Here is a 15,920-nt window from a genome sequence, read left to right on the forward strand (position 1 = left end):
CTCAAAACAGCACAACCAGACAACATTCAACAGCATAATAAAAGGATTATATAACATGACCAAGTGGAATTCAGTTCTAGAATGCAAGAATGGTTCAAATACACAAAATTAATCAATGCAAATTGGTGCACCCACTTTGGAAAACAGTATGGAGATTCCTCAAAAAATTAAAAATTAACATATGATCTGGTAACCCCAATATTGGCTATTCACAAAAAGAAAACAATAACGTAATTCAAAAAGATATGTGTACATCTGTTTATTGCAGTGTCACTTACAATAGCCCAGATATGGATACAACACAAGTGTCCATCTATAGATAAATGGATAAAGAAGATGTGGTACACACACACATAATGGAATTTTACTCAGGAATGAAACGGAATGAAATTGTGCCATTTGGAACAATATGGATGGACATAGAGGGTATAATGCTAAGTGAAATAATTAAGTTGGAGAAAGGCATTTCATTTCATTCATGCGTAATTTAAGAAACAAAATATGCAAATAAAGAAAAGAAAGAAACAAAGAAATAAAAAAACCCAGTCTCTTAAATACAAAGAAGAAACTGGTTGTTATCAGAGGGGAGGAAGAGAGGGGATGGGTGAAATAGATAAAGGGGTTTAAGAGTGCACTTATTTTTTTATTCTTTATTTAAATTCAATGTAGTTAACATATAGTGTTATATGTTAATATACATAACTAAATTTAGTGATTCATCAGTTGCATATAACACCCAGTGCTCACTACATCAAGTGACCTCTTTAATGCCCATCACCGAATTACACATACTACCCACCCACCTCCCCTCCAGCAACCTTCTGTTTCCCAGAGATCAGCATCTCTTATGGTTTGTCTCCCTCTCAAATTTCAACTTACTGTATTTTTCCTTCCCTTTCCCTATGTTCATCTATTTTGTTTCCTAATTTCCACATTTGCGTGAAATTGTATGGGATTTGTCTTTCTCTGACTTATTTTGTTTAGCATAATACACTCTAGTTCCACCCACGTCATTGTAAATGGCAAGATTTCATTTTTTGATGGCTGAGTAATATTCCAGTGTGTGTGTGTGTGTGTGTGTGTGTGTATCTTACATCTTCTTTATCCATTCATCTGTCGATGGACATCTCCATATTTTGGCTATTGTGGACATTGCTGCTATAAACATTGGGGTGCATGTGCCACTTCAAATAACTATTTTTGTATTCTTTGGATAAATACCTAGTAGTGCAATTGCTGGGTCATAGAGTAGGTGTATTTTTAAATTTTTGAGGAACCCACATACTGTTCTCCAGAGTGGCTGCACCAGTTTGCATTCCCACCAACAGTGTAAGAGGGTTTCCCTTTCTCTGCAATCTCGCCAACACCTGTTGTTTCCTGAATTGTTAATTTTGGCCATTCTGACTGGTGTGAGGTGGTGTCTCATTGTGGTTTTGATTCGTATTTCCCTGATGCCTAGTGATGTTAAGCATTTTTTCATGTGTCTGTTGGCCACTTCTATGTCTTTGGTGAAATGTATGCTCATGTCTTCTGCCCATTCATGATTGGATTTTGTTTTGTTTTGTTTTGTTTTGGGGGGGAATAGTGAGCTTGATAAATTCTTTATAGATTTTGGATTCTAGCCCTTTATCTGGTAAGACATTTGCAAATATCTTCTCCCATTCTGTAGGTTGTCATTTGGTTTTGTCAAATGTTTCCTTTGCTGTGCAAAAGCTTTTTATCTTGATGAAGTCCCAATAGTTCATTTTTGCATTTGTTTCCCTTGCCTTTGGAGCTAAGTCCAGCAAGAAGTTGCTGCAGCAGAGGTCAAAGTGTTTGCTGCTTTCATTCTATTCTAGTATTTTCATGGATTCTTCTCTCACATTTAGGTATTTCATCCATTTTGAGTTTATTTTTGGGGTATGGTGTATGGAAGTAGTCTAATTTCATTCTTCTGCATGTGGCTGTCCAGTTTTTCCAGCACCATTTATTGAAGAGACGGTTTTTTTCCATTAGATATTCATTCCTGCTTTGTGGAAGATTAGTTGACCATACAGTTGAGGGTCCATTTCTGGGTTCTCTATATTCAATTCCATTGATCTATGTGTCTGTTTTTTTGCCAGTACCATTCTGTCTTGATGATTACAGCTTTGTAATAGAGCTTGAAGTCCGGAATTGTGATGCCTCCAGCTTTGGTTTTCTTTATCAACATTACTTCAGCAATTTGGGGTCTTTTCTAGTTACATACAAATTTTAGGATTGATCCAGCTCTGAGAAAAATCCTGATGGCATTCTGATAGGGATTGCATTGAATGCTTGATTGCTTTGGGTAGCATTGATATCTTCACAAAATTTCCAATCCAGTGAGCATGGATTCTTTCAATCCATGAGCATGGAATGTTTTTCCATTTGTTTGTGTCTTTCTTAATTTCTTTTATAAGTGTTTTATAGCTTTCAGAGTAAAAATGCTTTACCTCTTTGGTTAAGTTTATTCCTAGGTATCTTATGGTTTTTGTTGCAATTGTAAATGGTATTGACTCCTTGATTTTTCTTTTTTTCTCTCTCATTGTTAGTGTACAGAAATGCAGCTGACTTCTGTGCACTGATTTTATATCCTGCCCCTTTGCTGAATTCCTGTATAAGTTCTAGCAATTTTGGGGTGGATTCTTTTGGGTTGTCTACATAGAGTATAATGTTTACTGTGAAGAATGAACATTTGACTTCTTCTTTGCCAATTTGGATGCCTGTATTTCTTTTTGTTGTCTGACTGTTGTGGCTAGGATTTCTAGTACTATGCTGAACGACAGTGGTGACAGTGAACATCCCTGTGGTGTTCCTGATCTTAGGGCAAAAGGTCTCAGTTTTGCTCCATTGAGGATGATATTTACTGTGGGTCTTTTATAGATGCTTTTATGATATTGAGGTATGTTCCCTCTATCCCTACATGGTGGAGAGTTTTTTTCAAGAAAGTATGGTTTATTTTGTCAAATGCTTTTTTCTGCATCTATTGAGAGGATCATATGGTTCTTGTCCTTTCTGTTAATAATGTGGTGTATCACATTGATCAATTTGCAGATGTTGAACTACCCTTGCAGCCCAGGAATAAATCCCTCTTGGTTGTGTTGAATAACCCTTTTAATGTACCGTTGGATCCTATTAGTTAGTATCTTGGTGAGAGTTTTTGCATCCATGTTCATCAGTGATATTGGTCTATTATTCTCCTTTTTGGTGGAGTGTTTGTCTGGTTCTGGGATCAATGCTGGCCTCATAGAAAGAGTTTGGAAATTTTCCTTCCATTTCTATTTTTTGAAACAGCCACCACGGGGCCAGAGGTCATGTAGCTGATGAGGGCTGGGTATTAATTGTTCTTTAAAAGTTTGGTATAGGGTGCCTGGGTGGCTCAGTCAGTTAAGCGGCTGCCTTTGGCTCAGGTCATGATCCCAGAGTCCTGGAATTGAGCCCCACATTGGACTCCATGCTCAGCAGGGAGCCTGCTTCTCCCTCTCCCTCTGTCTGCCTGCCTGCCTGCCTACTTGTGATCTCTCTGTGTGTCAAATAAATAAATAAAATCTTAAAAAATAAATAAAAGTTTGGTATAATTCCAGTGGGAGACCATCCAGCCCTGGACTCTTGTTTCTTGTGAGATTTTTTATTACTGAATCAATTTCGTTGCTGGTTATGAGTTTGTTCAGTTTTTCTATTTCTTCCTGTTTCAATTTTGGTAGTTTATGTGTTTCTAGGAATGCATCTATTTCTTCCACATTGACTACTTTGTTCACATATATTTGTCATATATTCTTTTATAATTTTATTTCTTCAGTGTTGGTTGAGATCTCTCCTCTTTCATTCATGATTTTATTTATTTGGGTCTTCTCTTTTCTTTTTGAAAAGTCTTGCTAGGCATCTATCAGTCTTGTTAATTCTTTCAAAAAGACCAGCTCCTACATTTGTTGATCTGTTACCCTGTTTGTTTGTGTTCTTTTTTGTTTTGTTTTTATTTCTATATCATTGATTTCTTCTTTTCTTTTTACACAACACAGTGAGTTTTAATGTCCCATCCACCTTTGTGGGAAGGGAGGTTGCACTACACACTTTTGGTGACTCCCCAAATTTGTCTGGCACTTTGTAACAGAAAGTCTTTTGTCCAATTTATTATGGGCTTAGGATACTAGAAGCCACATAAAATTGGTTACTCAACCCCTCTGGGGTGGGGCGGAGAAGGTAGACAGGGAGGTCGTCTGGAACAGATGGGCAGACCATGAGTATGGGCTCAAGGTCTGGATGACTGAGGTACTTGATCCTGGGTGCCTGCTGGGGTTGCTGAGGGCAGTCTGAATGCTTACACTGGGTAGATGCTGCTCTGGTGGACTTCGTCTGCCCAGTCCACCAGCTTACTGCTCTGAAATCATAACTGGATCTCTCTCTGGGCCCCCTCCACAGAGTCAGTGTGGATGATTCTGCTGATATGGATGCTGACGTCCTCCCTGATGGTGCCAGGGGCAGCCTCAGCTGAGTCAATGTGTCCTATTATGACCCTTGAGGAGCAGACCACTTTGGGGCGATCTGAGACCATGGCCACAGGGCCAGAGGTCATGTAGCTGATGATGGTTGGGTAGAAGGGCTTCCTTTGTAGGTCACGGTAGTGCTCAGCAAGGACTCTCTCTGGAGCCTTCAGCATCTTCATCCCCACCAGCTTGAGGTCCCTCCTCTCAAAAGTGCTGGACCACATCCCCAACAAGCTGCTGCTGCACCCCAACTGGCTTCACTGCAACCAGGGTTAGCTCCCGGGTCTAGGAGGACCTTCCCGAGTTGGGGCATGTGAGCAGGCTTGGGCCAGGGCTCATGGGCCACTGAGCAACCCCAGCAGTGTGGTGCACCCCAGAGGCCACCCTTGGCCCATGGGCCGATGACTCTATATCATTGATTTCTGCTGTAATCTTTATTATTCCTCTTCTCCTGGTGGGTTTAGGCTTTAGTTGTTGTTCTTTTTCCAGCTCCTTTAGGTTTAAAGTTAGGTTTTGTATTTGAGAATTTTCTTCTTTCTTGAGAAAGGCTGTACTGCTATATACTTCCATCTTAGGACCACCTTTGCTGCATCCCAAAGGTTTTGAAATGTTTGTTGTGTTTTCATTTTCATTTCCTTCCATGTATTTTTTAAATTCTTCTTTAATTTCCTGGTTGACCCATTCATTTTTTAGTATGATTCTCTTTAATCTCCATGTATTTGTGTTCCTTCCATTTTTTTTCTTGTGGTTGACTTCAAGGGTTTTTTTTTTGTTTTGTTTTGTTTTGTTTTGTTTTGTTTTTTTTAAGAGAGACAGAGAGCATGAGAGGGAGGAGGGTCAGAGGGAGAAGCAGACTCCCCGCTGAGCAGGGAGCCTGATGTGGGATTCGATCCCGGGACTCCAGGATCATGACCCGAGCTGAAGGCATTTGCTTAACCAACTGAGCCACCCAGGCGCCCGGTTGACTTCAAGTTTTAAAGCACTGTGCTCTGAAAATGTGCATGGTATAATTTCAGTCTTTTTGTACTGGGTGAGACCTGATTTGTAACCCTTTTGGGGAATGTTCCATGTGCACTTGAGAAGAATGTGTATTCTTGTTGTTTTAGGATGAAATGCTCTGACTATATCTGTGAAGTCCATCTATTCCAGTAAGTCATTCAAAGACATTGTTTCCAGGTTGATCTTCTGCTTAGACGATTTGTCCATAGCTGGAATGGGGTATTAAAATATCCTATTATTATTGTATTATTGTTAATGTGTAAGTTTGTTATTAATTGGTTTATATATTTGGCTGCTCCCAAGTTAGGGGCATAAATATTTACAATTGACAGATCTTCTTGTTGGATAGGCACTTCTATTATGATATAGTGTCCTTCTCTATTTCTCCTTAAAGTCTTTGGCTTAAAATCTAGTTTGTCTGATATAAAGATGGCTACTCCAGCTATCTTTTGATTTCCATTGGCATGATAAATGGTTCTCCAACCACTAACTTTCAATCTGGAGGTGTCTTTAGGTCTAAAACAAGTCTCTTGTAAGCAGCATATCAATAGGTCATGTGTTTTATCTATTCTGATAACCTATGTGTTTTGATTGGAGCACTGAGTCCATTTACATTCAGAGTAATTATTGAAATATATGAATTGAGTGACATTGTTTTACCTGTAAACTAGCTGTTCCGGATGATTGTCTCTGTTCCTTTCTGGTCTTTGTTACTTTGGGGCTCTATATTTGCTGAAAGAATCCCCTTTAATACATCCTGCAGGGCTGGTTTAGTGTTCATAAATTCCTTTAGTTTTTGTTTGTTCTGGAAACTTTCTCTCTCCTTCTATTCTGAATGACAGCCTTGCTGAATAAAGTATTCTTGGCTGCATATTTTTTTCCCATTTAGCACTTGAATATATCATGCCAGTCCTTTCTGGCCCGTCAGGTCTCTGTGGACAGGTCTGCCAGCCTTATGTGTCTACCTTTGTAGTTTAAGGACCTCTTCCCCTCAGCTGCTTTCAGAATTTTCTCTTTATCTTTGAAACAGTCAAGCTTCACTGTTATATATGGAGGTGTTGACCTATTTTTATTGATTTTGAAGAATGTTCTCTGCGCCTCCTGGACTTGGATGCCTGTTTCCTCCCCCAGATTAGGGAAGTTCTTACATATAATTTGTTCAAATAATCTTTCTGCCCCTCTCTCCTGCTCTTCATCTTCTGGGGCTCCTATTATCCAGATATTATTTTGCTTTATTGCAGAGTTCTCTTAGTTTCCCTTTGTGATCTACTAGTTTTCTTCTCTCTTTTTTTCAGCGTCCTTATTTTCCATCATTTTATCTTTTATATCACTGACTCTTCTGCCTTGTTCACTCTCATGTTTTAGCCTCCATTTGGGACTGCATCTCTGTAATAATATTTTTAATGTCAATCTGACTAGATTTTAGGTGTTGTTTGTTTGTTTGTTTCTACAGTAAGGGATTCTCTAGTGTCTTCTATGTTTTTCTCAAGCCCAACTTGTGCTGATGTCTCAAGCCCAAGTAGTTGTTTTATATTCTAGGTCAGACATCTTATATTTGTATTGATTAAATCCCTGGCAGTGAATACTACCTTCTGTTCTTTCTTTTGGGGTGAATTTCTCTGTCTCATCATTCTGTCCAGAAAAGAAAGGAAGAAATAGTAAATAAAAAAACAATGAAAACAACATAAAAACAACAACAACAACTTCAGAAAGTGTTTCTGTTGTAAGCTGTGTACACTCTGCTGTTGCATTTTGGTTGCTCTTTCCACTAGACCTTCCTCTACAGTATTCCTCCTTGGTTATAGTGGGGAGTGTTGCACCTTTTAGTAAGTGAAATTTGTCAAGATAAGCCTGTATAAAAAAAAAGAAAAAAGAAACAACAACAAAAAGAAAAAAAAGCCTGATCCAAGAAAAGAGAAAAGGAAAAGGAACAAAAATGCAAACAGACAAACAAAAAACTATAAGCCTTATTCTAAAGAAAAAAAAAAAGAGGAAAAAAAAGAGTAGAGAAAGATGAAAGGGGAAAAAAATAAGAAGCATGATCTGAAAAATAAGAGAAGGAAACAAACAAATGAACAATTGAACAAAAAATTATTATAAGCCTGATTTTAAAATAAAGATGATGAGAAAAGAAAAAAGAAAAAATATATATATAATAGAAGATAAAGAATAAAAAATAATAGAGAAAAAATTAGAAAATTTAAAAAATTAAGAAAAAAGAAAAAAGAAAAAAAAAAAGAAGCAAGCCTTGGTCCTATTTTCACTGGAAGCTCATGTTGTGGAGTGTTATTTAATCAGTAGACTTGGTAGATGTGGGGGCCTGTGTTGGTCTTCTGAGGGAGAGGTTTTGCTGGGCTGGCTTACAAGCTGACTTGCCCTTGTAAAGATGCCCCTGTCAGGCACAGGAGGGTGAGTATTAGTGTAGGGTACTCCAGCCTCCACTAAAGGCACTGTGTGTCTCTCTGAAGTCCAACTGTGCTAGTGGGTGGCAGAGAGGAAGGGGTGCTGAAAGCAGAGGAATATAGTGTCACCCTGCCCTCTTGTCCCCAGGGAAAGGATCTCGGGGCAACGACTGTTCTGGAGGCTCTCGCAGAAGAGCGAAAAATATCCTGTGTCCTGGGCTTTCATCAGTTCCCTGCCCTTAACCCGTTTGTGCCTGAGCCATTGGTGTGCCTGGACCCACAGATCTCGCATATTTTCCCTTTGGCCAGTGGCTGGTATTCAAAACTCGTTTTAAAGGGTCTGGAAAGGTGTGGACCAAGCTCCCTTCCCCTGGAGGAGACCCTTGCAGCAAGCCCAGCATTGTCCTGTCCCCCAAAAGCAGTAACATAGTGCATGTGCAGAGGCTAGAGTTTATAGTAGTGGTCAGCAGAAAGCTGGAACTAGGTTATCAGTCTTCTGCATGCTACTCAGTCCCCTACTCCATTCTGTGCCAGAAAAACAGTCACAAGGGCTTGAACCTACAGCAAAAAGTGGAGACCAGGTCATCTGCAACCTGCTCCTGTCTCTGCGCTCTGCTCAGTTTGCTGCAGAAAAGCAGCTGTTCTGTGTGCACACAGAAGTTTAAGCCTATTGTGGCTCACAGGGAAAAGTTGTTAAAAGGTTTTCTGCCCTCTGTGCACATTTCTGACCCTGTTTTTGAGCACCACTCAATAGCTCCTGGCTGGCCTTTTGTCCTTGGAGAGGCAAGATATGCTCTTTTAAATGCATTCCAGGAAGGGGGGCGATCTCTCTCTGTGCGACCCAGGGGATCTCCTCACTGAGGCTTATTGTGCAATCCCTACCTGCTGTGCTCTCTTCCACTTCCTCCCTCTCCCTGACGTTGCTTCGGGAAACGGGTTCCCTTGTCCTTGCGGCCATGCTGTTTTCCTCTCCCCCAATTCACAGCTCCAAACCTTTCATCTGCCATGTTCTCTCCCTCCAATTGTGCAGATTGTTTTCTCAATCTTCAGATCATATTCCTAGTTGTTCAAAAATAGCTGGATGTTGACCTTGCTGTGTTCAAAGGACAAGGCAAGTTCAGGATCCCCCTATTACTCCACCATCTTAACCATTTAAGAGTGCACTTATCTTGATGAGCACTGAGCAATATACAGAATTGTCAAATCATTATATTGTACAACTGGAAGTACTATAGCACTGTATGTTAATTATACTTCAATAAGAGAAAAAAAAACCCTCAAAATATTCCATTATGAGTTTGAAATGTTTCCAGAAAAAACATTAGAGTAACGAACTGAGGAGTTAATAATTTTTACATTAAAAGCCTCATTGAGAAGGCAGCAAAACCTACTGATCTATTTCTTTAGATTTTGTTTTATTTTTATTCCCAATGTATGGTAATAAGTTAGAGAAGCTGAGAGTCTAAAGACCAAGAGATGGTATTGATATTCTTACTCAAGATATCCCCAAATGACCATTGTTTTACCCATTTTTATTATTAAGTTTAATTAAAAAGTTTACAGAAAATGAAAAGGGAAATTAGAAAATATCTGGGGGGAGAGGAGCAACATGGCAGAGGAGTAGGATACCTAAATTTCATGTAGTCCCAGGAATTACCTAGATAGTTATCAAACCATTCAGAATACCTACAAATTCAACAGGAGATCAAAGAAAAGAATACCAGCAATTCTATGAATGCAAAAGCGACCACTTTCTGGAAAGTAGGACGTGCAAAGAAGTGAATCTGAGGCAATATTTGGGAAGATAGACCTCGGGGATAGGGAGCCTCTATCAGCTGGCTACCAGCACGTGATAAAACAGTGGAGCACAAAATCAGAACTTTTGGAAGTCTGCTCCGCTGAGGGACGTCGCTCCAGTGGCTAAGTGGGGGGTGGAAACCTCGCTGGGACAGTGTGGTCTCAGGACCCTTGGGGTCACAGGAAGACCAGGGGTGCCTGAGTGTGGCAGAACTCCCAGGTATTGGAGGGTAGAAGCCGGCTGCAGAGTGGGATCTCAGCTCAGGGTTGCCATAAACTGTGATCTGCAGCACAATCGGGCCACTACTCTTTGAGCAGGGACCAACAAGCAACATATCTGGGGAGACTCCCTTTCCTCCCCCAGGAGGGGCGGCACAGGAGTGCACTGCAAGAATCTGCTGGGCTTGAAGCCTCCAAATGGGGTCATGTACCAGAGACAGAAATGCTCAGTAACAGGCCAGGTGAGCACCGGGTGCGGCTGGAGTCCAGGGAGACAGGAGTGATTGACTGCTTTCTCTGAGAGCTCACTCAGGAGTGGTGACCCAAGTTCTCAGCTCCTCCAGGACCAGAGATTGGGAGGCCGCCATTTTCATTCTCGTCCTCCAAAGCTGTATGAAAAGCTTTCAGGGAACAAAAGCTACCCAGAGCAAACCGGAGCAGATTACTTATGCTGGCCCCTGGCAAGGGCAAGGCAATTCCGCCTCAGGCAAAGACATTTGAGAATCACTGCAACAGGCCCCTCCCCCAGAAGATTAGCAAGAACATCCAGCCAAGACCATGTTTACTAATCAATGAGAACTGCAAAATTCCAGCAGTAGGGGAATACAGCACATAGAATTCATGGCTTTTTTCCCATGATTCTTTAGTCTTTTAAAGTTAATTTTTAAAATTTATTTTATTCTTTTTCTATTTTTTAGTTGAATTTTTCTTCCCTTTTCCAAACAATATCATTCCTTTTTAAAATCTTTTTTAAGGGGCGCCTGGGTGGCTCAGTTGGTTGAGCGACTGCCTTCGGCTCGGGTCATGATCCTGGAGTCCCTGGATCGAGTCCTGCATCAGGCTCCCTGCTCAGTGAGGAGACTGCTTCTCCCTCTAACCCTCCCCCTTCTCATGTACTCTCTCTCTCTCTCATTCTTGTTCTCTCAAATAAATCTTTAAAAAAATAAAATAAAATCTTTTTTTAATTTTCATGTTTGCAGTCATATTTTATCCCTTCATTGTATTTAACCTCATTTTTTTTTGTATATATATATGTTTTTCTTTCTTTAAAATTCTGGGATACAATTTCTTCTAACAGACCAAAATATACCCTAAATCAAGTGTATGGCTTTGTTCTAGTCTCCTGCCTGATCACATTCTCTCTCTTTTTTTTTTTTATTTACTTTTTCTTTCTTTTTTCAACCAAATTATTTTCTTATCAATTCCTTTTTAAAAATCTTTTTAAATTTTCATCTTTACAATCATATTCCATCCCTTCATCGTATTTACCCTTATTTGTGTGTGTGTGTGTGTGTGTGTGTGTGTTTCTTTAAAATTTTGGGAGGCAGTTTCTTCTAACAGACCAAAATACACCCATAATCTAGTGTGTGGCTCTGTTCTATTCACCAACCTGATCATATTCTTTTTTTTTTAAAGATTTTATTTATTTATTTATTCATGAGAGATAGAGAGGCAGAGGCAGAGGGAGAAGTAGGCTCCCCGCGGAGCAGGGAGCCCAATGCGGGACTCGATCCCAGGACCCTGGGATCATGACCTGAGCTGAAGGCAGATGCTTAACCGACTGAGCCACCCAGGCGTCCCCATATTCTTTTTTTTAATTTCTCCCCTTTCTTTTCCCCTCAGTTTTGGTCTCTTCTGATTTGTTTAGTGTATATTTTTCTGGGGTTGTTGTTACCCTTTTACCATTTTGTTCTCTCATTCAACTATTCTTCTCTGGCAAAATAACAAGATGAAAAAACTCACCTCAAATAAAAGGACAAGAGGCAGTACTGACTGCGAGGGACATAATCTATATGGACATTAGATAGATGTCAGAACTAGAGTTCAGAGAAATTATTATAAAGATACTAGCTGGGCTTGAAAAAAAAAACATAGAAGATACTAGAGAATCCCTTTCTGGAGAAATAAAAGAACTAAAATCTAACCAAGTCAAAATCAAAAAGGCTATTAATGAGATGCAATCAAAAATGGAGGCTCTAACTGCTACGATAAATGAGGCAGAAGAGTAAATTAGTGATATTAGAAGACCAAATGATGGAGAATAAACAAGCTGAGAAAAAAGATAAACAACTACTGGATCACGCAGGGAAAATTCGAGAGATAAGTGGTACCAAAAGATGAAACAGTATTAGAATAATTGGGATCCCAGAAGAAGAAGAAGAAGAGAGGGGCAGAAGGTATATTGGAGCAAATTATAGCAGAGAACTTCCCTAATTTGGGGAAGGAAACAGGCATCAAAATCCAGGAGGCAGAGAGAACCCACCTCAAAATCAATAAAAATAGGTCAACACCCCAACATCAAATAGTAAAACTTACAAGTCTAGAGACAAAGAGAAAATCCTGAAAGCAGCTCTGGACAAGAGGTCGGTAACCTACAATGGTAGAAACATTAGATTGGCACCAGACTTATCCACAGAGACCTGGCACGCCAGAAAGGACTGGCATGATATATTCAGGGCACTAAATGAGAAAAATCTGCAGCCAAGAATACTCTATCCAGCTAGGCTGTCATTGAAAATAGAAGGAGAGATAAAAAGCTTCAGGATAAACAAAAACTAAAAGAATTTGTGAACACCAAACCAGCCCTACAAGAAATATTGAAAGGGGTCTTCTAAGCAAAGAGAGAACCTAAAAGTAACATAGACCAGAAAGGAACAGAGACAATATACAGTATCAGTAACCTTACAGGCAATACAATGGCACTAAATTCACATATTTCAATACTTAGCCCAAATGTAAATGGGCTAAATGCCCCAATCAAAAGACACAGGGTAACAGATTGGATTAAAAAACAAGACACATTGATGTGCTGTCTATAAGAGACTCATTTTAGACCCAAAGACACCTCCAGATTGTAAGTGAGGGGGTGGAAAGCTTTTGCACAGCAAAGAAAACAGTCAACAAAACTAAAAGACAACCAACAGAATGGGAGAAGATATTTGCAAATGACATATCAGATAAAGGACTAGTATCCAAAATCTATACAGAACTTATCAAACTCAACACACAAAGAACAAATAATCCAATCAAGAAATGGGCAGAAGACATGAACAGACATTTCTGCAATGAAGACATCCAAATGGCCAACAGACACATGAAAACTTGCTCCATATCAGGTGGTATCAAGGAAATACAAATCAAAACCTCAGTGAGATACCACTTCACACCCGTCAGAATGGCTAAAATGAACAAGTCAGGAAACAAAAGATGTTGGCAAGGATGCGGAGAAAGGGGAACCCTCCCACACTGTTGGTGGGAATGCAAGCTCGTGCAGTCACTCTGGAAAACAGTATGAAGTTTCCTCAAAAAGTTGAAAATAGAGCTACCCTATGACCCAGTAATTGCACTACTGGGTATTTATCACAAAGATACAAAAGTAGTGTCCAATAGGGCATGTGCACCCCAATGTTTATAGCAACAATGTCCACAATAGCCAAAGTATGGAAAGAACCTAGATGTCCACTGACAGATGAATGGATCAAGAAGATGTGGTATATATATATATATACATGGAATATTATGCAGCCATCAGAAAAAAATGAAATATTGCCATTTGCAATGACATACATGTAACTAGAGGGTATTATGCTAAACGAAATAAGTCAATTAGAGAATGACAAGTATCATATGATCTCACTGATATGAGGAATTTGAGAAACAATACAGAGGGTCATAGGGGAAGGGAGGGAAAAATGAAACAAGACAAAACCAGAGAGGGAGAAAAAGCATAAGAGACTCTTAATCTCAGGAAACATACTGAGGGTTGCTGGAGTGGAGGGGGGTGGGAGGGATGGGGTGGCTGGGGGATGGACATTGGGGAGGGTATGTACATATGGTGAGCACTGTGAATTGTGTAAGACTGATGAATCACAGACCTGTACCCCTGAAACAAATAATACATTATATGTTAATTTTTAAAAAAGCCTGCAAGAGATACACAAGAAAATAAAGAAAGAGAAATCCAAGCACATCAATAAAGGAAGTCGTCAAACCATAAGGGAAGATAATAAAGGAACAGAGAAAAACTACAAAACAACCATAAAACATGTAACAAAATGGTAATAACTACATATCTATCAATCATTACTTTGAATATAAATATACAAAATGCTCCAGTCAAAAGACCTAAGGTAACTGAATGGATAAAAAAGCAAGACCCATCTATATGCTGCCTATAAGAGACTCGATTCAGACCTAAAGACACATGCACATTGAAAGTGAATGGATGGAAAAACATTTACCATGCAAATGGAAGTTAAAAGAAATCTGGGATAGCAATAGTATCAGACAAAATAAACTTTAAAATAAAGAGTGTAATAAGAGACAAAGAAGGATACTACATAATAATAAAGGGAACAATCCAACAAGAGGGTACAATAAAAATGCAAAATGTTTATGCACCTAACATGCAAGCACCAAAATACAAAAAGCAACTATTAACACACATAAAAGAAGAAATTGACAGTAATACAGTAATAGCAGGGTACTTTAACACTACACAGAAAAGTCAAAAGTAAACAGTGGCTTCGAATGACACATTGAACCAGATGGACCCAACAGATATATTCAGAACATCCCATCCCAAACAGCAGAACATACATTCTTTTTATTTTAACTTTTTATTTAAATTCCAGTTAGTTAACATACAGTGTCATATTAGTTTTTGGTGTACAATTTAGTAATTCAACACTTCCATAAAGCACCCAGTGCTCATCACCAAAAAAATGCACTCCTTAATTCCCATCACCTATTAACCCATTCCCCCACCCACCTCCCCTCTTTTAACTATGTTTGTTTTATAGGTAAGAGCCTCTTTCTTGGTTTGCTTTCTCTCTCTCACTTTTTTCCACTATGCTCATTTGTTTTGGAATAAACATTGTTTTCAAGTGTATGTGGAATCTTGTCCAGAGCAGACCATATGTCAACTACAAAAGAAGTCACAATACTTATTTTTTCAGATGTTTGCAAGGATGCAGAAAAAGGGGAACCCTCTTACACTGATTGTGGGAATGTAAGCTGGTACAGCCACTCTGGAAAACAGAATGGAGGTTTCTCAAAAAGTTAAAAATAGAGCTAACATACGACCCAGCAATTGTACTACTAGGTATTTACCCAAAGGATAAAAAAAGTGATTTGAAGGGACACCTGCACCCCAATGTTTATAGCAGCAATGTACAAAATAGCCAAACTATGGAAAGAGCTGAGATGTCCATTGACAGATGAATGGATAAAGAAGATGGGGTATATATATACAATGGAATATTACTCAGCCATCAGAAAGAATGAAATCTTACCATTTGCATCAACATGGTTGGAACTAGAGGGTATTATGCTAAGTAAAATAAGTCAATCAGAGAAAGACAATTATCATATGATTTCACTTATATGTGTCATTTAAGAAACAAAACAGATTAACATAGGGAAGGGAAGGAAAAATAAAATAAGATAAAAACAGAGTGAGGCAAATCATGAGACTCTTAAATATAGGAAACAGGGCTGCTGGAGGGGAGATGGGTGGGGAGATAGGGTAATTGGGTGATTGGCACTTGAGGGAATGAGCACTGGGTATTATATACAACTGATGAATCATTAAGCTCTACCTCTGAAATTAGTAATACACTATATGTTAATTAATTGATTTTAAATAGAAAAAAGATGTCTCAATACATTTTAAAAAACTGGAATCATATTATGTATTTTTTCTGACCATGATGGTATTAAACATATCAATCAGAAGGAAAAATCTGTAAGAATACAAATGCACAGAGGCTAAATAATGTGCTCCTAAATGGCAAAAGGGTCAAAGAGAAAATTAAAAAAAGAAATACATGGAGACTAATGAAAATGCAATTATCCAAAACCTTTAGCCTGAAACAAAAGCTGTTTTAAGAGAGAAGATCATAGCAATGCAGCCTATCTCATGAAACAAGAAAAATCTGCCTCACTCTGTTTTTATCTTATTTTATTTTTCCTTCCCTTCCCTATGTTAATCTGTTTTGTTTCTTAAATGACACATATA

General features: G+C 39.0%; 2 protein-coding genes across 2 annotated transcripts in view; both read right to left on the minus strand.

Annotated features, from left to right (window-relative positions):
* MTMR8 (myotubularin related protein 8) overlaps positions 1-15,920 on the minus strand; it is a 163,583-nt gene that overhangs the window by 22,839 nt on the left and 124,824 nt on the right.
* On the minus strand, positions 4,385-4,663 carry LOC123846875 (nucleoside diphosphate kinase, mitochondrial-like). Its single transcript, XM_045878914.1, has one exon. The coding sequence runs from the start codon at positions 4,661-4,663 to the stop codon at positions 4,385-4,387; it is 279 nt and encodes a 92-aa protein (XP_045734870.1).

This window comes from Mirounga angustirostris, unplaced genomic scaffold (genome assembly GCF_029215605.1).
Source record: "Mirounga angustirostris isolate CCGP_5_RB_7025 unplaced genomic scaffold, mMirAng1.0.hap1 SCAF_11, whole genome shotgun sequence".
In the NCBI taxonomy this organism is placed as follows: Eukaryota; Metazoa; Chordata; class Mammalia; order Carnivora; family Phocidae; genus Mirounga; species Mirounga angustirostris.